The 21,417-nt window shown below is 40.1% G+C and overlaps 1 protein-coding gene across 1 annotated transcript; it reads left to right on the top strand.

The window, feature by feature from the left end:
• The first annotated feature begins 17,642 nt into the window (after positions 1 to 17,642).
• Positions 17,643 to 18,806, top strand: LOC133815290 (uncharacterized). Its single transcript, XM_062248146.1, has one exon. It carries the CDS (start codon positions 17,643 to 17,645, stop codon positions 18,804 to 18,806), a length of 1,164 nt encoding a protein of 387 aa, XP_062104130.1.
• Positions 18,807 to 21,417: the final 2,611 nt, after the last annotated feature.

Here is a 21,417-nt window from a genome sequence, read left to right on the forward strand (position 1 = left end):
CAATTGGGCTTAGATACATATAGTGGCCCATATGTTTGTTAGATATATAGATTTTGCCAAATAAAATATTCATAAAATGATAGGTTTTATTTGGGCCCATTAGAAAATGTAAAGTTTAAATTCATCTCTTATGGGCGATTCCACTTGTGAAGGCTCACTTGCTTTGCATGACTATAGTGGGTCTAATCAATTAATAAAACGAAGGTTTAAATTCCTGTCTTTTGGACCTTGTATGGAGGATAGGGGGCCTATATAGTGGGAACGACATACTGGACCCAGCCTTCCTCCATACAAGCCCAATTGTTAAGGCCCATTTACCTGAGTTTGACTTAATTGTATAGGTTCATTATATTAGTTAAACCTAAATATTGATTAGCAACAAATTAATTCTAAATTAATTGAATTTGTTTCAATGTGACACTTTAGAATTAATAAGAAATTATAGGACTTTGGTTTTAAAAATTTTAATCTGTTTAATTTTTTTTGGAAAACTATAGTCATTAATTTTCTAAAAATAAATAATAAAAATACTATTTTTTTTAATTTTATAATGAGCTTATTTTAAGAATTATATTCGATCTCCATCGTTGGTTTAACATAGTCAATAGCTTAATGGGGCCTCGAGGCGCTTTGATTCGTCCCCCTACAGAAGGTGTTCATTAGTTATTTTGACAAGGTTAGATTTCGAAAGAGAAATAATTATAGGTCAAATTCTACTAGACTCATCCCTACGGTGACTACTAGGACTAAATCTATGATTATTGAAACCGTGGGTCTAGCTCATAAAATAAGAGATTTTGTTTTCTTATTTTGATCGAATAGTAGGTTGTTAATAGAGATGTCCATTATTAAATGATTTTACAACTCTATTTAACTAGTGATATTTTTTACTCTCGCCAACCGGGACAAGGATATCATAGATTAGTTAAAAAAACGTAAAGAAATAGAGATATGATTGTTTTTGTATTTTTTTCTCATTTCTTACATATTTTTGGTATATGTTGTGCTATTTCTTGAAATTTGTGTGAATAGAAGTTGTATTGAGCAAATATGATTGATTTCTATTTTATTGGTAATTTGTAGTATAATTATGGCTGTGTCTACTCCCATCCTTTCTCAACTTTCGATGGAGAAACTCACTGGAGAAAACTTCCTTAAATGGAAGCAAAACATCAACATTGTGTTGATTGGTGACAACTCCAAGTTTGTCATGAGTGAGGAATCCCTAGAAGCTCCAGCTGAAGGAGCTACCAAATCTGTGAGGGACAAGTATGAGTGTTGGCAGGCGGCTAACAACAAGGCGCGATACTACATGTTGAGTAGTATGGTCAACACTCTCAAAACAAAGATGGAGAATGTCGAGACAGCCTACAAAATCATGGATCAGCTCCAAGACATGTTTGGTGCCAAGTCAGCGCAGACTCGTTTTGAGGCCACCAAGAAATCTGCCAATGCTCGAATGGCACCATCTCAACATGTTCATGATCACCTGATCAAGATGACAAACTACTTTTAGGAAACTAAACTGGAAAGAGCCATAATAGATGAGGAAACTCAAGTTGGCTTAATCCTCAACAGTCTTTCTCCAGCTTTCCTTCCATTCACCACCAACTATGTGTTGAATAAACTCAACTATGGTCTGGTGCAACTCATGAATGAGCTTCAGACTTTTGAGTCTATCATTGGTGGACCTAGTAAGGGAGGAGAAAAGAAGACAACTACTACTAATGATGCTAATCCAACTAAGGCTGAAGCAAACCAAGCTTCGTCTTCGAAAGCTGGAAACAAGAAGAAAGGTGGGCAAAACAACAACCCCAAGCCTACAAAGGCTGCAAAGGCGAGTCCACAACCAAGTGCACAGACGCCTAAGGGGAAAAACAAGAAAGGTAAAGGTAAATGTTTTCACTGCAAAGAGAAGGGGCATTGGAAACAAGATTGCCCCAAGTTTCTAGCAGATAAAAACAAAGGTAATGATTATAGTTCATTTATCTTGGAAACATGTGTTTTAGAGAATGATAACTCTATTTATATTATTGATTCTGGATCTACTAACCATGTTTGTAACTCTTTACAACTTCTTGAATCGTGGGAGGAAGTGAACGAAGGCGGCTTAAAGCTTAGAGTTGGGAACGGAGCGTTTGTTGCGGTCCAAGCTAGAGGAAGAGCTCGTCTGAAGTTCAAAAATAAATTTTTAATTTTAAAAGATGTATTTTTTATTCTGGATTTTAGTAGAACTTTAATTTAAGTTTCCATGTTGCAATTAGAACAATTTGTTATGACTTTCACAAGTTCTAATATATCTATTTCTTTCAATGGATCACAATTGTGTATTGCATGTTTGGAAAACGGGCTTTATATTCTGCGACCTAATGAATCCCTCGCTCTTAATAATGATTTATTCAAAGTGGCTAAACCTAGGACCAATAAACATCAAAAGATCGATAACGATAATATGATGTATTTATGGCACTTGAGACTAGGTCACATTGGCTATGATAGGATTCAAAGACTTACAAAGGACGGACCTTTGAGGTAACTCACCTTAGGTTAATTACCTGTCTGTGAATCCTGTCTAGAAGGCAAATTGACCAAGCGTCCATTCTCTACAAAGGGTGATAGGGCCAAAGAACCACTTGGTCTTGTGCATTCAAATGTTTGTGGACCTTTGAATGTACAAGCCATGGGTGGTTTTGAGTATTTTGTCACTTTAATTGAAGATTACTCTAGATACTCATGTCTTTACCTAATGCATAGGAAATAAGAAACATTTTCAAATTTTTAGGAATTCCTAGCAATGGCTCAGAACCAATTAGGTAAAACGTTAAAGATCTTGCGATCTGATAGGAGTGGAGAATATTTGGATATGCAGTTCCAAGATCATTTAACTGAACTTGGAATTTTATCACCTTACTGCTCCAGGTACTCCGCAACAAAATGGTGTAGTGGAACGCCGGAACAGAACTTTAATGGAAATGGTTAGATGCATGCTTAGTTACTCAACTCTACCAACTACGTTCTGGGGACATGCAATTGAAACTGCGAACGACATTCTCAATGTCGTGCCATCAAAATCAATCCCCAAAACACCTATAGAACGCTGGAATGGTTGTGAACCGAGTTTACGCCATTATAGAATCTAGGGGTGTCCCGCTCACATCCTCGGGAAAAAGGAGGGAAAGCTAGAACCGTGAACTGAAGTTTGCATGTTTGTTGGCTATCCTAAAGGTACTCGGGGTGGACTTTTCGATAGTCATTTAGAAAATAAAGTGTTTACTTCTACAAATGCTACTTTTCTGGAAAATGACTATGTCCAGAACTTTAAACCTCGCAGCAAAGTAGTTTTAGAGGAGATGGTTAAAGAACTGACTCCAACCAATGTTCCATCATCATCAATGCGAGTTAATGATGAAATTCCCACTCTTCATGTCCAACCAATGCTAGTCGATTTAAATGAAGAAAGTACCACTGTTCCTGAGCAAACAGTCACGGAGCCTCGTCGTAGTGGGAGGATTTCTAGGAACCCAGTTCGCTATGGTTTGGATGGTGAAACCAATATGGTTGTTGGTGACACTAGTGATGATGATCCATTGTCTTTCAAACAGGCAATGGCTAGCCCTAAAAAGGAACTATGGCTCGAAGCCATGAAACAGGAAATGGAGTCCATGTACTCAAATTCTGTCTGGGATCTTGTGGAAGCACGTAGTGACTTTAGGGCCATTGAGCGCAAGTGGATCTACAAGAAGAAATGAGGTGTTGATGGAAATATCGAGACTTATAAAGCTTTATTAGTGGCAAAGGGTTATACCCAAAGACAAGGCATGGATTATGAGGAAACTTTTAGTCCAGTAGCCATGCTCAAATCCATTCGCATCCTCTTATCCATTGCAGCTGCTCTCGACTATGAGATCTGGCAAATGGACGTCAAGACATCTTTTCTTAATGGAAAGCTTGACGAAGCCATTTAGATGGATTAGCCAGAAGGATTTAAAGTATCTGTACAAGAAGGAGAAGTTTGCAAGTTGAATAGGTCCATCTATGGACTTAAGCAAGCTTCTCATTCCTGGAATCTTAGGTTTGATGAAATAATCAAAACCTATGGCTTTGAACAAAATATTGATGAGCCTTGTGTTTACCAACTGAAGGCAAATCAAATAGTAGTATTCCTGGTTCTTTATGTAGATGATATCTTAATCATTGGAAACAATGTTAAGAAATTATTAGATATGAAGAATTGGCTGAGCACTCAATTCCAGATGAAGGATTTGGGTGAAGCAAGTTATGTTATAGGTATCCAGATCATTAGGGATGGAAAGAACAGACTCTTAGCTCTATCTCAAGCAGCTGACATAGATAAAGTGCTTGAATGTTTCTCAATGAAAAATTCCAAGAAAGGGCGTCTACCGTCCCGCCATGGAATTCATCTTTCAAAGAAGCAGTCTCCCCAAACTCCTGAAGAGGAATATGCAATGAGAAAAGTTCCTTACGCATCTACAGTTGGAAGTTTGATGTATGCCATTTTGTGTACTAGAACATATATCTGTTATGCAGTGGGAGTAGTGAGCAGGTATCAGTCAAACCCAGGACTGGAACATTGGATAACAGTTAAGCATATCCTGAAGTATTTGAGACGGACTAGGGATTATATGTTAGTCTACAAGGGTGGTGTTCTGAACCCTGTAGGCTACACCGATTCAGATTTTTAGACTAATGTCGATGACAGGAAGTCTACATCTGAAATGATGTTTACTCTTGGGGGTGGTGCTATGATTTGGAGAAGCGTAAAGTAGTCTGCAATCTCAGATCCCACCATGGAGGCTGAGTACATAGTCGCGTCAGAAGCAGCTAAGGAAATAGTCTGGCTAAAGAAGTTCTATTCAGATCTTGGTGTTATTCCAGAAATGGATAAACTGCTTGTGTTGTTTTGTGACAATACAAGAGCGATAGCCAACTCAAAAGAACCTCGAAGTCACAAAAGAAGTAAGCATATAGAAAGGAAGTATCACATTATTCGAGAATATGTGGCCAGGGAAGATGTGAAGGTTATGAAGATTGCAACTGAAGACAATCTTGCGGATCTGTTTACAAAGACACTACCAGAAGCTACATTTGATAAGTGTCACGGGCCGGCTATTTGGGGATTCCAACTAGACGGAACGTGCGGCACTTGCAGACTCTTCAAGCTAGCAAGTCAGCCTACAACACACACCTACAGGCAAACAAACTCAGCGGTTAGCCACATACACATCTCGGACATGCAACGGGCAATAACGAAGTATGAGCAAGCACAAAGCAAGTCATTCCTAGGAACGTCCACACAACACAAAGCACACAACAAGGCAAGTGGCACACAAAGGCCCAACGAAGGTAACAAACAAGTAACACATAAGCAACAAGGAAGTACACAGGGGCAAGTATGGATAAATGTTATTTCATTAATATATAGCCTTGATAGGGCAAGGGAGTACACAGCTTTGGCCCCTATCTGCTGATGGCCATGGTGCTTCCCTAAGTCACCAGGTCACCTCCCCCTAAGGAGCCTTCTAGGGAAATAAAGTCTTCCCAGGAACATATATGATTTTTGTCTGGGAGACATATGCAATATTACAAAACTGCCACTACCCTATCCCATGAGGTTGCTTGGTGCAAGACTTGACTAATGATCAAGCACCAAGGCATGCTCATTACAAAATGGCCCCATGTGGGTGTGCCAAAGGGGCAGCACGCCACACTCTCCCCCACTTAATCTTTCGGCGCCCTCGACGAAGTAGCTTGTAGATCTTCAATCTTCTGCGTGAGCTTCTTCATGTCTTCCGCCCTTTCCCAGCTGATTTCGTCATCAGCGAGCCCCTTCCATTTTACCAGATATTCCTTATGCTTTTTACGGTCAGTGGTGACCGTTCTTTCCGCCAGGATTTCTTCAGGTTGACGCTTGCTCCTTGGCTGAACACTGACTCCTCCTCTGGTTGACTGGTTGCGCTCTGGATTGGCTGGATCTTCATGATACGGCTTCAAGTTGCTGACGTGAAGGACCGGGTGTATCTTCATCCAAGCGGGTAGGTTGACTTTGTATGAAGTTAGGCCAACTTTTGAGATGACTGAGACTGGACCCTCGTACTTGCGGACGAGTCTGATGTCTTTGTCCCCTCGGAATCTCAACTGTTCGGGCCACAGCTTGATTAACACTAAGTCACCTGCTTTGAACTCCAGTGGTCTGCGCTTCTGATCTGCCCACTTCTTCATTCTTCTTGAGGCTTTCTCTAGATAAGCTCGGGCAATCTCTGTTGTCTTCTTCCAGTCTTTGGTGAAGTGAAAGGCTCGCGGGTTCCGACCGCGATATTCGTCCACTGTGTGGGGTAACAGTGGTTGCTGTCCATTAACAACTTCAAAAGGGCTCTTATTCGACGAAGAACTCTTTTGAGAGTTGAAACAAAATTGAGCTACATCGAGTAGTTGCGGCCAATTCTTCTGATTGGCATTGACAATGTGGCGCAAGTACTCTTCCAACATCCCGTTGAATCTTTCTGTCTGCCCATCTGTCTGCGGATGGTAGCTCGAGGAAATATTCAGTTGTGACCCCAAGAGATTGAATAATTCGGACCAAAACGTCCCCGTGAATCTTCCATCTCGGTCACTGACTATGTTCTGGGGCACTCCCCAATATTTGACAATATGTTTGAAAAATTGTCTGGCTGTCTCTTCTGCCGAACAGTACTTCGACACTGGGATGAATGTTGCATACTTCGAGAATCTATCCACGACCACCAAGATCGCACTTAAATCTCCTGTCTTCGGAAGACTGGTGATAAAGTCAAGCGACACGCTCTCCCACGGTCGGCTTGGGACTCGCAAGGGCTCCAACAACCCAGGTGTCTTGTTCCTATCGACCTTGTCTTGCTGGCAGACCAGACATGTCTTGGTGTACTCCACTACATCGTCCCGCATTTGTGGCCAGTAGTATCCCTGCTTCAAGAGGGCATGGGTTCTCTGCCACCCTGGATGACCTGCCCACAGAGTGTCATGACACTCGCTTAGTAATGTCCTTCGCAAATCTCCAGCTTTTGGAACATACAAGCGTCCCCCTTTAGCCCACAGAAGGTCATCCTCCACCCAGAACTGGCGAGTCTTGCCTTCTTTTACGAGCTTCAGGATGGTCCTGACAACTGGGTCTTTTTCTAGGTTTTCTTTAATGCGTTCCTTGAGTGGAGTGTTCACCACGCTAGCCGATAAACTAGCCATGATCTTTAGAGTCGCCAACTCCGCTTTACGACTCAAGGCGTCAGCTGCCTGGTTCAAGCGTCCTGCCCTGTGCTCAAAACGGAAGTCGAATTCCGCCACAAACTCCTGCCATCGAGCCTGCTTAGGGGCCAGCTTCGGCTGAGTAAGGAAATGACTCACAGCTGCATTATCCGTCTTCACCACGAACTTTGACCCCAGCAAGTAATGCCTCCACACTCGCAAGCAATGTATAACTGCGAGGAGCTCCTTCTCCTGGGCAGTATACCTCCTCTCAGCTTCAGACAGCTTGCGACTTTCGTATGCGACTGGGTGGTCCTCTTGTACTAGTACCCCTCCCAGAGCATAATCTGATGCATCTGTCTGTACTTCGAAGGGCTTGCTAATAGTTGGCAAGGCAAGAACAGGATCCTTCATCATGGCTTCTTTCAAACTTCTGAACGCTTCAGCACACTTGTCAGTCCACGCCCAAATCACACCCTTTTTCAGAAGCTCGGTCAAGGGTGTCGCCCTTCTTGAGTAGCCGTCCACAAATCTTCTATAGTAGTTAGCTAGGCCCAAGAAGGAGTGGAGTTCTTTCACGTTTGTGGGGGCTTTCCATTCCTGGATTGCCCTCACCTTCTCCAGATCCATACGAATACGGCCACGTTCCACCACGTGGCCTAAGAACTTGATGCTCTCCTGTGCAAACGAGCATTTCTCTCGCTTCACATATAGCTAGTTCTCTCTCAACTTCTGAAACACTTGAGCCAAGTGTTCTTGATGCTCTTCTATCGTGGCGCTATAAACCACGATGTCATCCAAGTACACCACCACGAACTTATCTAGATACTCGTGGAATACTTGGTTCATTAGTGTACAGAAGGTAGCAGGTGCATTTGTCAACCCAAACGGCATTACTCGAAACTCAAATGCTCCGTATCGAGTAACACACGTAGTCTTTGGTTCATCCCCATCTGCAATCCTCACCTGATAATAGCCCGATCTCAAGTCCAACTTTGTGAAGTATTTAGCTCCACTTAGCTGGTCGAACAAATCAGCGATTAGAGGAATGGGGTATGTGTTGCGAACTGTCACCTTATTGAGAGCCCTATAGTCGATGCACAGTCTCAAGCTCCCATCGTGCTTCTTCTGGAATAGCACCGGTGCGCCATATGGCGCCTTCGACGGTCTGATGAAGCCTGCCTCCAATAGCTCTTTTAATTGCTTCCTCAATTCTTCTAGCTCAGGGGGTGCCATTCTGTATGGCGCTTTTGTTGGAGGTTTCGCTCCAGGCACCAGCTCTATCTGGTGATCAATCCCCCTCTTTGGTGGCAAGGCTTTGGGGAGTTTATCTGGCATCACATCCCCATACACCTTCAAGACCCTCGTAATTTCTAGTGGAACAATTTCTTCCACTACTTCTTCGAACACGGTGGGCACAGCTACATAAGTCGGCTCCTGCTTCCTCACACCCTTCTTGAACTGTAAAGCTGATAGAAGCTTCACAGCAGGGGGTGGCTTCACCTTTGCAGGTACCATTGAAGGAGTCTCTCCCATTATGAGTAAGCTTCCAGTGGCAGGAATTGGAATGGCACCTTTCTCGGTTAGAAAGTCCATTCCCAAAACTACATCGAAGTCGTCCATATGGACGACCACCAAATCAGTCTGCCCTTCCCACGTGTGGATCTTCACTTTTACCCCTTTAGCCACGCCAGATGTGGCCAAGGCTTTGGAGTTGACCGCCTTCATGCGGCCTGCATCTTTCTCCAGCTTTAGTCCCAGTCGCTTTGCTTCGAGTTCAGAGATGAAGTTGTGGGTGGCGCCAGTATCAATAATCACGCTTTTGGCAGGCTTGCCATTGATAGCGGCATCCACGAACATTAGCCCTTTCCCCAGGGTCTTCTTCCCTTTCTCGCCATGCTTCTTGAGAGCGTTCAACAGGCGGACAGCGCCCATGTGCGCGTACTCTTCTTCTTCTTCCTCTTCTCCTTCACCTTGTTGTTCTTGGCCAATGAGGGCATTTATCTGGCCCCGGAATTTGCATACTGCCGACTTGTGTGGGCCTTTGCAAATCCAACAAGCTAGCGGCTTCTTCCCTACAGCAGCATCTGTCCCACTGGAAGAATTGGACTCAGCTGTCCTCTTCTCTCCCCCACTCTTGCCCTGCCAGGACTTCCCAAACTTCTTACTCCCGACGCTACTTGAGCTGGCTGGAGGGGTAGCCCTTTTCGGCAGGCTACTCTCCGGAGTGTAGTCTGTTAAGCGTTCGGCAGCAGCTTGAGCGGTGGCTAGATCAGTCACCCGCTGTCTTTGAAGTTCTTGCTTGGCCCACGGTTTCAGTCCCTCGAGGAAGCAGAAGAGCCTGTCCACTTCGGACATGTCTTTAATATCGAGCATCAGTCCCGAAAATCTCTTTACATACTCTCGGACTGTCCCGACTTGTTTAAGCTCTCGTAACTGGCGACGAGCTATGTAAGCTACATTTTCTGGCAGAAACTGCGTCTTTAATTCCCTCTTCAGGTCCGCCCAAGATGTGATGGTACACCTGCCATTCTCTATATCATCATATTTGGTCCTCCACCACACTTTGGCATCCCCCGACAAATACATGGTAGCCATGGCGACCTTTCCATCTTCCGAATCGGCCCGCACGACTCTAAAGTAATGTTCCATGTCAAAGAGGAAATTCTCCAAATCCTTTGCATCTCTGGCCCCATTATAGGGCCTCGGTTCGGGTACTTTGGCTCGGCCATATTCCATACCTATCGGCCCTGTTGCAGGGGCATTCCCAACCGCTCGCATGGTCAGGTTTACCTTGGCAGTTAGCTCAGCCATTTCTTCTCTGAGCACACCAACTGCCTCCCTGCAATCTTCCGTTGTGTCATTTATTGAAACTTCTTGTTCCCTTAGCATGCGCTCCACTGCCGCGATGCGCTCTTCCCACCGAGGGGAAATAGAAGTACTTGTTGGAGTGTTTCTTTTCTCCAACGCGATAATTCTGGATAGAAGAACATCATTCTCCTTCTCCAACGCAGCTATGCGATTGTATGCATCAGACGAACCCGAGTCCTGACTTGCAGAGGAAAGATCCCTGACCCTCTCGTCCAGGCCATCTAGTTCCCCTACTCGCTTCTCAAGAGCTTCGATCCTCTGAGTGTTGCTCACCATAGTGTGTTTTTGCCAAGCGCTTTCTAACCTGGCTCTAATACCAACTGTCACGGGCCGACTATTTGGGGATTCCAACTAGACGGAACGTGCGGCACTTGCAGACTCTTCAAGCTAGCAAGTCAGCCTACAACACACACCTACAGGCAAACAAACTCAGCGGTTAGCCACATACACATCTCGGACATGCAACGGGCAATAACGAAGTATAAGCAAGCACAAAGCAAGTCATTCCTAGGAACGTCCACACAACACAAAGCACACAACAAGGCAAGTGGCACACAAAGGCCCAACGAAGGTAACAAACAAGTAACACATAAGCAACAAGGAAGTACACAGGGGCAAGTATGGATAAATGTTATTTCATTAATATATAGCCTTGATAGGGCAAGGGAGTACACAGCTTTGGCCCCTATCTGCTGATGGCCATGGTGCTTCCCTAAGTCACCAGGTCACCTCCCCCTAAGGAGCCTTCTAAGGAAATAAAGTCTTCCCAGGAACATATATGATTTTTGTCTGGGAGACATATGCAATATTACAAAACTGCCACTACCCTATCCCATGAGGTTGCTTGGTGCAAGACTTGACTAATGATCAAGCACCAAGGCATGCTCATTACAAAATGGCCCCATGTGGGTGTGCCAAAGGGGCAGCACGCCACAATAAGCATATCAAGGAAATGAGATTAGTAGAATTAAGGCATTAGTTTCAATTAGTGCAAGTGGGAGTTTGTTAGGGTTTTATGCCCTAATTAAAACCCAAATTCTTTGTAATCTCATTTTATTATCAATAAAAGAATATAAATTATTTTTTGACTTGGTCAATCACTTTGCTCACATGTTTTATTTTCATGATTATTTGTTTAATATAAAGTTCTATTAAATCCTGAGCATATAGCTAATCTTATTTATAGTGACGTAATCACAGTGGAATATAAATATGATTATATGTTCAAAATAAGCTAGTCCTAAGATTAGTCAGTGCACAAGATTTACACTGACTTGCCAATCTACGAGATGATCTACTTACACATGACAGTGTTATGTTCTTTCCAGAAAATTACCAAAGTAGATAAGATCGGATGTATTTGTTACATCGGACTGGATCGATATTGACAGTTGATAAGATAAGTAAACATACTGTTATTATCTATTCTAGTCATATCATATAGTTGACCATAGGTCAATTCAATCTCAATTCTGAGTGGTTAGTATTCTAACTGATTGTATTATTTGAGTTCTTTGACTTGTTCATTACCAGCTTACCCTATGGACTAGCCCATACTTACATCTTGAGAACTCGGTAGTATAATTGAGTGGGAGTGTTAATCATAGATATGAACATCTATAGCTTCTGATGAAGAAGTGAAACGATGGTTTCCTTTTAGTTTGGTTCAAGGTGTTAAATGATAGAGATCTCATTTCAGTAATTAAATTAGTTTACTGAAATATCATTTACAAGGAACTAAGTGTTTTAAGGATAAAATACAATGGGGGGTAAAACGGTATTTTAGTCCTATCTCATTGTAGACCATCTATAGAGGATTGAGTGACAATTATCGTTGTAACAATGGATAATTAATAGTGTATCTATATTTGTTATAGAGCGTTCTATGAATTCAAGAGTGCAATTCCAAGTCTATAGTGAAGTCACGGGGAATTAATAAGTTAGTAAATTTATTTGTTAGATTTATGACAACTTATTGGAGTTTGATTTCATAGGCCTATGGTCCCCATTGTACCTTGGATAAAATCATCTATATAGTCTCAATTAATTGATTTAATTATCAATTAGAATTATCAAAGTTGACCAGGTCAATTTTGGATAGTTTCACAAAGTTGTGTAATTTTGAGAAGAAAAGAGAAATTATGGCATATTTATTAATTAAGATAAATTGGTATCTAAATTAATAAATAAATTTAAATTAAAGGTTCAAATTATAAATAATTAATTTGATAAAGGATTTAAATAATTATTTAATTAATTAAATCAATAGAAAATAATACATGCCTTGATTTTAAGTCCAATGGGCTTATAATCAAATGAGAAATTTCACGGGCCTAAAGCCCATGATAATTTCGACTTAGGGCTTTAAAATGGCTATTATTTTATTGATTTTTTTAATAAAATTAAATGGCCTAATTGAGCCTATAAAAGGAGTGCTTAGAGAGAAGTCACAAGTTCAGATTTCTGAGACGACAGATAAGTTTAATCACTGGTTTTCTGATAGATTTAGATTCTCTCTAAACACAAGTCATTTTCTAAGCCTCTTTGTTATTTTCTCTTCTTCTCTCTATATCTATCTCATGTGTTGAGAATTTCCCACACTAGTCTAGGTGATTCTAAGGATACATTGGAAGACTGTGAAGAAAATAGAAGATCAGTTTAGTTTCTTGATAATACTCTACAACATAGAGGATACAAGAGTTAGAGAAACTGAAGGAAGGACTCTTTAATTCCATTGCGTATATTGTAAGCATTCTATTCATTGTTTCTCTTTGAATTCAATTTTAGAAATATGTTTTAGGCTATCTCATATTAATTTGTTTAATATTAGATATACATGAAAATAAATAAAGATCCTGTATAAGTTTCCTAACATGGATTGCCTAGGACTGTGGGGCAACATGATTCTGTATGGGTGGTCGTGGATCAACATACCAAGTCAGCACACTTTTTTCATGTGCGAATGAATTATAATATGGATTAGTATGTGATGCGTGTTGTATACCACAACAAATTTAACAATTATTTTTCTTTCAATACTTCCAATTATTTTAGTATAATAGCAAGCACAGGTCAAACCCACAAGGACTATCGTTCACTTTATTATTCAATAATTAGCACTAAGACTTAAAATGGGGATTTAGATTTCGAACTCGAAATTAATAACATAAACTTGAAAGCATATAAAGATTGATATTACGATGTTAAGAAATAGTTAAAGGTGAATATCCACCCTCAACAATCATTCTCAATCACTAATAATAAATATTATTCCAATTTCTCAATTAAACTATTAACCTCGTAGATAACACTAAAGCACAATTATCTCAATCTCCCTATTACAAGTAATTAAGGCGAAGTGCTCAATAATTAACTCTTTTAGCCAAGCAATAAATCTATGAAGCATACAATCTATTTAAATTAGGTAAAACATTAAATCCTATGGTGACAAGTTAATCTAGGCAATAAATTAATGAAGCATATAATTCATTAAACCTAGGTTATGTTTCATCACAATCAACAATTCTTTTGACATTACTATCAATTGTAATTTATCACATACACTTAGAATCCTAAACTATTTGGTGGGTAGTAATTCTAAGATGGCAATTGAACAATGTAAAACCTTAATTAGTTGTCCACCTAACAAGAAATCACAAAATTCATAACATTCAATTGGAAAAATATAAACATTTTAATATTGAGAGAAATTAAAGAATAATACTCATTATCAACAATCAATACTTCATGTCTTGGGTTTTTGAATTAACCCTTAACCTAAAAAGAACCTACTCCATAATAGCAATCATAATGACAACATAATTATAATTAAAATTAAAGAGATCATGATTGGTTAGACTAAAGTGCCACGTCACAAATTACACCAAAAATAGGAAGGAGTAACTTTACAAATCTTAGCTTCTTGCAGCTCTCGAGCTGGTGCCATGGCGAAAACAAGGGCCAAGATTTTGGGGAAGTTGAAATCTGCTGCAAAGAAACCAAAGAAAAGAGGTCCAACCTCTACTTCAGATGTTCAAAAAACAAAAACCATGGAAGCTGTGCTCGGCATCGAGCCAATTGCTTTTTCGGATGAGGAAGACGATGGTGCAGAGGTACCTGCTACTGGTTCGAAGCAATCTGTGGAGCCTGCAATGCGAGATAAGTTTCCAGAGCCTTTGTCACCCAATTCATCCTTGTGAGCTATACAGCGACAGGAGGAAATCAGAGCGGATTTCGCGTTCTTCTTGGATGCTAATCGTCAATGTTCTAAGAACATTTCGCAAGGTAACCCCGATACTCCTCCAATTCTGAGATCTGGAACATTAGTAAGGAACTTAGATAATTCGTTTACAAATTCTGAGAAAGAGCGTAAGGTCAAAATCACAATGGAGGGCATTGAGGAAGAGGTAGCTTTTTGGAATTCTTCTATTGTGTGCTATGTGCTTGGTGCTAATCCACCATTGTCAATTCTTGAGGGTTTTGCTAGAAGGATGTGGAAAGACAAAGTAGATAAGGTTGGGCTGCTGTCATATGGGGTTTTCCTTATTCAATTTGAGTCCATCGAAGATAGGGATGAGGTTCTCAATGGCAGCTATATCTTTTTCAACAAGAGGCCTGTGGTTATGAAGGCATGGGATCCCAATACTAATTTCAAGAAAGAAGATATCAGAACGGTGCCGATTTGGATTCAACTTTCTGATTTAGACTTGAAATATTGGGGTGAGAAGTCGCTGTTCAAGATTGTAGGGCAATTGGGGAAACCTGTGCAGGTGGATTCAGTGACCAAAGAACGTGATAAATTTCCCAAGAGTCCTCATAGAAGTTTCTCTCAAACAAGATTTCCCGAAACTCATTTCTTTTGAAGATGAATATGGATTCAATGTCTTTGTATCGGTCATGTATGAATGGAAGCCTATAGTATGTGGCCATTGAAAAGGCATGGGCCACACAACTGATGTTTGCATAAAGAAAGAGGGAAGGAAGCAACAATGGGTTGTTAAAGAAGATGTCAAGGAAGTAGCAGCAAGCAAGGCTACCCAGGAACCGAAAGTAGACTCTAATGGCTTCCAACAAGTCACTAAAGGAAGGAAGGATAAGGATAAAGAACCTGTGATTGAAACGCAAACAGTTAATTCATTTCAGGCATTAGCTGACTTGCCTGGTTCATCGAATGCTGTAAGTGAAGGGATTGTTGCAGGAAAAGACATGGCTGGAAGACAGCAGATAACAGATATTAGACCGCAAGAACTACCTGGGCAAATTTCAAAACCAGTAGAATCAAATTAGGTATATGCAGGAGAGAAAACAGGAGGAGGGGGAGTACCTCCTCTTCGAAATGGATAGAATTTTAAGCTGGAACGTCCGAGGGATCAACGACCAACAAAAGCAAAACTTAGTCAGGCATCTGAATAATACTCAAAAGGTGGGTCTTGTTGGTCTTCTCGAGACGAGAGTAAAGGCCCAGAAACTTGGGTCTTTATATGTTAACATGTTCAATGGTTGGTGCTTACCTCTAACATTGCTTGGCATGCGGGAGGGCGAATTATAGTAGCTTGGAATCCACTCAATTTCACTATGAGCATTTTAAGGTGTACTAGCCAACTTATACATCTTTTAGTGTCAACGGTGGATGGTAAGAATAGATTCTATGTTACCTTTGTGTATGCTTTTAATGATATAGATGGGAGAAAGGTTATGGAGAGATTTGCAGGACATTAACACCCAGGAGGCATGGGTTGTCATGGGAGATTTCAATGAGATTTTGAATAAAGAGGAAAGGATCGGTAAAAGGGTGAAGTATAGTGTAGCAACATAATTTATTGATTGTGTTGGGGACTGCCAACTAGAGGATGTCAAGTATAGTGGAAGTTTTTTCACATGGAGCAATAAACAACATGGAGATAATAGAATTTGCTCCAAAATCGATAGGGTACTTGCAAATCAGCTATGGCTGAATCTTTTTACCAATGCTGAAGCAGTATTTCTGTCTGAAGGGCTCTTTGATCATACTCCTGCGGTTTTAACCGTGTACCCCGAGATTCTAAGTGGCAAAAAGCCATTTAAGTATTTTAGAATGTGGTCTTCTCACCCAAAGTACTCAGAGTCAGTGAAAGAGATCTGGCAGCAAGCAATTAAAGGGACAAAAATGTTTCAAGTAGTTGCTAAGCTCAAGGCTCTCAAAGGAGTCTTAAAAGAGCTAAACAAACAAGGGTATAGTGATATTCATGCAGCTGATGCTCAGGCAAAAGAATTCTTGGTTGATTGTCAAGAAAAGCTACAGTCAGACCCTTTGAATCAAGAATTGCATAGTAGAGAAGTGGAAGCCAGGGACAAATATGCTCAAGTACACAAAGAACTGAACTCCTTTTTGCAAAAAAAAAAACTAAACTAAGCTGGATCAAGGATGGAGATGAAAACACAGAGCTATTTCATGCCAGCATTAGAGAAAGAAGAAGACAAAATAGAATTTTGTCAATTGAGACCCGAGAAGGAATCAGAGTAGATGAACCTTCACAGCTAACAGATGCTGTTTTATCCTTTTATCAAAGCTTACTTGGCAATAAAATGGTAAATAGGAAATCTGTTCTAACCAGTGTGGTGAAACAAGGGCCTTTAGTGACCAAGCAGCAAGCTGACTTGTTACTGGGATATTTTACAAAAAAAGAAGTCATGAAAATAATTTTTTAAATTCCAGGGGTCAAGGCACCGGGACCAGATGGATACTCAAGCTATTTTTTTCAGGACAATTGGGAGTTAATTGGGAATGACATCTTTGAAGCTGTAACTTCCTTTTTGCAATCAGGTCAAATCCTCAAAGAGATTAACACAACTGTGTTAACACTTATCCCTAAAGTTAAGTGTCCTAACACAGTTAGTGATTTTAGACCTATTGCATGTTGCAATGTAATCTATAAAATAGCTACAAAGTTGATTTGTTCAAGACTCAAGCACATCCTCCCTGAGTTGGTAGCTCAAAATCAAGGAGGATTCATCAAGGGCAGGTTCATCGCTCACAATATTATGATTTGTCAAGATCTAATTCGTCATTACGGGAGGAAAGCAACAAAAGCAGGTTGTGTGATAAAGCTGGATTTACAGAAAGCCTATGATACAATAGAGTGGGACTTCTTGGAAGAAATGCTACATGCTTTCCCATTTCCTGACAAGTTTGTAAAACTTGTTATGAATTGTGTTCGGACTCCTAGGTTCTCACTCATGTTCAATGGCTCAATGCATGGTTATTTTGAGGCAAAAAGAGGATTAAGACAAGGGGATCCTATGTCTCCTCTTCTCTTTGTCCTCGGAATGGAGTATCTTTCAAGAATCATGCAATGAATTGGGACCAAATCAGACTTCAAGTTTCATGATAGGTGCGAAGAATTGAAATTAAATCATCTGAGCTTTGCAGATGATGTTATCATGTTCTGCCATGGAGACTTTAAAAGCATCCATTATCTCTTGCAAGGGCTGAAATTATTTCTTGTTCTTCTGGGCTGCAACCTAATTCTTCGAAGTCAGCAATTTACTGCTGTGGCATGCAGGATAGAGAAGTGCAGCGTATTGTTGATGCTTCAGGTTTTTGCAGGAAAGAAGTGCCATTCAAATACTTGGGCATTCCCGTATGTGCCAAGCGAATTTCAAGCAAGGAATGTTCTATCCTAGCTGACAAAATGACAGCTAGGATTAAGGCTTGGAGTACTCGAAATTTATCATTTGCAGGTCGAGCTGTGCTAATCAATTCTGTGTTACTGACCATTCATTCATATTGGAGCCAAGTCATGATCTTGCCAAAGAAGGTTCTCAATGGAATAGAAGCCATTTGCCGTGCATACCTTTGGAGGGGCCAACACATGTTCCAGGGAGCAGGCCTTATAGCTTGGGACAGTGTGTGTCAATCCAAGGCTGCAGGAGGAATCAGTTTTAAGAAAGTTGCTGAGTGGAATAATGCTGCCATCATTAAGTATGTATGGGCAATTGCAAAAAAAGAAGACAACTTATGGGTTAGGTGGATACATAGTGTCTACAACAAGGGAGAAGATTGGTGGAGCTATCAGGCACCTACTCATGGGAGCTGGTATTGGAGAAAATTGGTTGCTGTCAAAGAACAGGTTAAGAGCATTATTGATATGCAACAGTTTGCTGGTGCAAGATACCAGATATCTCGAGGCTACAAGTTGTTATGTCCTATTCAGAATAAGGTAAAATGGAGTCAAGAGGTGTGGGGAAGACTTAATTTACCAAGACATAGCTTTGTATTATGGGTAGCTATTCAAAACAGATTGAGAACAAGGGAAAAACTGCAGAAACACAATGTCATTGTTGAGTCTCACTGTTTGTTCTGCAGAATTCAAACTGAAACAGAGGAGCACCTATTCTTTGATTGCTCCTTTTCCCTGATATGTCTTCAGCAAGTGAAAAGCTGGCTTCAATGGAGAGCTGAATCAAGATCATTGGGCAGGCTTCTTAGGTGGATTGAAAGAGCTAAAATCAGCAGGTTCAAAAAGCAAATTTTCTCAGCTGCAATTGCAGCTTTGGTTTATCAAATCTGGCATGCCAGAAATGATATTCTATGGAATTCGAATGTGGTAAAGGAAGAATTGATTGTGCGAAAGGTTAAGGAAGATGTCAAGTGTAGAGTCAGCTGTGTTTGGCCTAAAAATGTCAGCTCAGTAGACATAGAGTGGTTTTCGAAATTGTAAAGATGTAAAGCCGGGAAATATATTAACAGTAAATATACTTGTATAGGAGTTGATATTATTAGATCTTCCATTGAAGATGCTATTAGGTTGTAAAGATGTTATTTGGAGTAATGAAAACCTCGCTGATTCATCAAAAAAAAAATTAAAGAGATCAAGGGAAGAAAAGAAACTAGATTGATGAACAATAGTGTTGTAGTCTTCTCTCCAATCCTTTCTGAGTCTTTTTCTCTCAAAAAACCTAATCAAACTTAATCTCAAATTAACCTTAAAAATCTTTTATAGTCCCCTTTAAATTACATTTAAAATCTAATTAAAAATTTGAAAAACAGCGTCGTAGGCCGCAGCCTGAATTTATGCGTGTCGAAGCCTAAAATGGAATATAGGCAAAACTGTTCCCGTAGGTCGCGGCCTAAAGAATTTGGGCAGCGGCCCAACTTTGCTTTTCTACACAGCTGGCAGCGGCCTAGTTTTTCTAGGCAGCGGCCCGATTGGAACATGCAATCTTTAACGCCAATTCCAATTAAAGTGTCGCGACCTAAGTTTTATGGGCCACGACCTAGCTTCAATTTCTTCAATTCTCGAACTTAGAGAGCTTGTACGATGCCATCACTTCAACACTTTAATCCTAAAAGCCTGGAATGCTCATAAAACTTCATTTTAACCTCATCTCAGCAAGTCTTTTTTTTACCTATGATTCATAAACTACAGTTGCCATCAAAATGTCAGATTTATCATCATAAAATGCAATGTAGAAAATGTTAGGAAAAAGTAGATTGCCTCAATGGAAATGGTAAGATAATACAACTCTATGCAATAATATTACAAATAAATATAGATTGATTAAATAAGGTTACAACTCTATAACTAAAAATTAAAAATAAACAAAGAAAAGGAAGAAGAAGAAGAGAATAGTGAGAATACAACTCTAAGCAAAAGATTACAAGTAAAATAAAGGTGTTTGAAACAAAAGAAAAGATTACAACTCTTAAACAAAATATACAAGTAAATAGAACAAGAGAATAAGAAGAAAAACAATATAATAAAATGAAGAACAGAAACACAAGTAAACTCCCACTTACACAATCTAAGTGAAGAGGGTTGGGGATCACCAACTTGAACAAGGTTTAAAACCTTTCTCCAAAAGCTTATTTCCCCCTAACTCAAGCACTAAGGGATCTCTCTCAGATATTGGAAATGCTTTCTGGAATTATCAAGCCTCAAGGTGTTTCTAGCCAAGTGCTCTAATGGATAGAAATGTTGTGTTTTTCAAGTGAGCTATAGGCTCCTATTTATAAAGTTTGGAGACACCCTTTGAATTTCAAATTCCATCAACCCCCATGACTGTTACCAATGTTTAATTGGATTAATACGGAATTAAAAATGAGATTTGGGAGTTATTTGGGTTTTTTGAGCCATTCAACAAAGATGTAAAAAAACTGAAAAAATGGTCAGTTTTGGCCTGTGGCCGCGGCCACTACTCTCTGTCCCACAGGCCACGACCACTGACCATTTTCAGCACTTAAAAATGTGTTGTTTTTCCAAACGGTTCCAAACCCTCCCAAATTATTTTGTAACCCCCAAAACACATTATTGGGGTTAAAATCATATCTCTGACAGCCATTTCACATATGGCTTTATGAAATTCATCTCAATATTGTGTAACACCAAATTTACACAATAAAGGGTAATATTTGGAAGTTACAAATTTGTAACACCAAATATGTTACATTATTTGGATATATCTCATATATCTAAATATTGTAACTCTCTATTATATGTTACAATATGTGACACTCTTTGTCACATTTATTTAATCTAAAACATTATATTATGATATAATATAATATAATATTGCATTATATTATAATAAGAATACTTACATTATACGCAGCGGAATGAATGAGTCATACCTTCAGTTTCTCTAACCCTTGTATCCTTTCTGTCGCAGGGTATTACCAAGAAACTGAACCAATCTTCAATTTTCTTCACAGTCTTCCAAAGTATCCTTAGAATCATCTAGACTAGGGTGGGAAATTCTCAACACATGAGATAGGTTTAGAGAGAAGAACAATAAGGCTTAGAAAATGACTTATGTTTAGAGAGAATCTAAAACCTATCAGAAACTTGTGTCTGTCATTTTTCTGACTTATGTTTTGACTTCTCTCTTAACGTTCCTTTTATAGACTTAATTAGGTTATTTATTTTGTACGCCCTAATTTTCCACGGGCTATTAGCGAGCTGAGATATGGCATAATTATAACAGCCACGTGGATGCCACGTGGCCGGAGCTGCTGTTATCAGGTCCCACCTCTTTAGCTCGAGGTAGCCAAAATTTTATTAAGATTACTAAGGAGCCGAGTCAGAGGTATGAAGACCGCGGGTTAAGAAGGCATCCAGCTCGAGGCACGAGCCTGAGTTGGAAGCTATGACCCTTTATAAAGTCAACCACGCAATATAAACGTGCATATATCAGACATCACATGTCTGATATATCCCTGAATTCTCGGACACGCAACATAAACGTGCATGTTCAGGCACCCATGACTGGGTTGGGCCGTGCGGCCCATTATCCCCCTTGCCTATTGATTAGACCACACTTCATTTGTCAGGT

The sequence above is a fragment of the Humulus lupulus genome, chromosome 2 (assembly GCF_963169125.1).
Source record: "Humulus lupulus chromosome 2, drHumLupu1.1, whole genome shotgun sequence".
Taxonomy (NCBI): Eukaryota; Viridiplantae; Streptophyta; class Magnoliopsida; order Rosales; family Cannabaceae; genus Humulus; species Humulus lupulus.

Excerpts from the sequence above, each read along its gene's own strand:
- LOC133815290 (XM_062248146.1), top strand. The coding sequence starts at position 17,643 with ATGCAGGATAGAGAAGTGCAGCGTATTGTTGATGCTTCAGGTTTTTGC.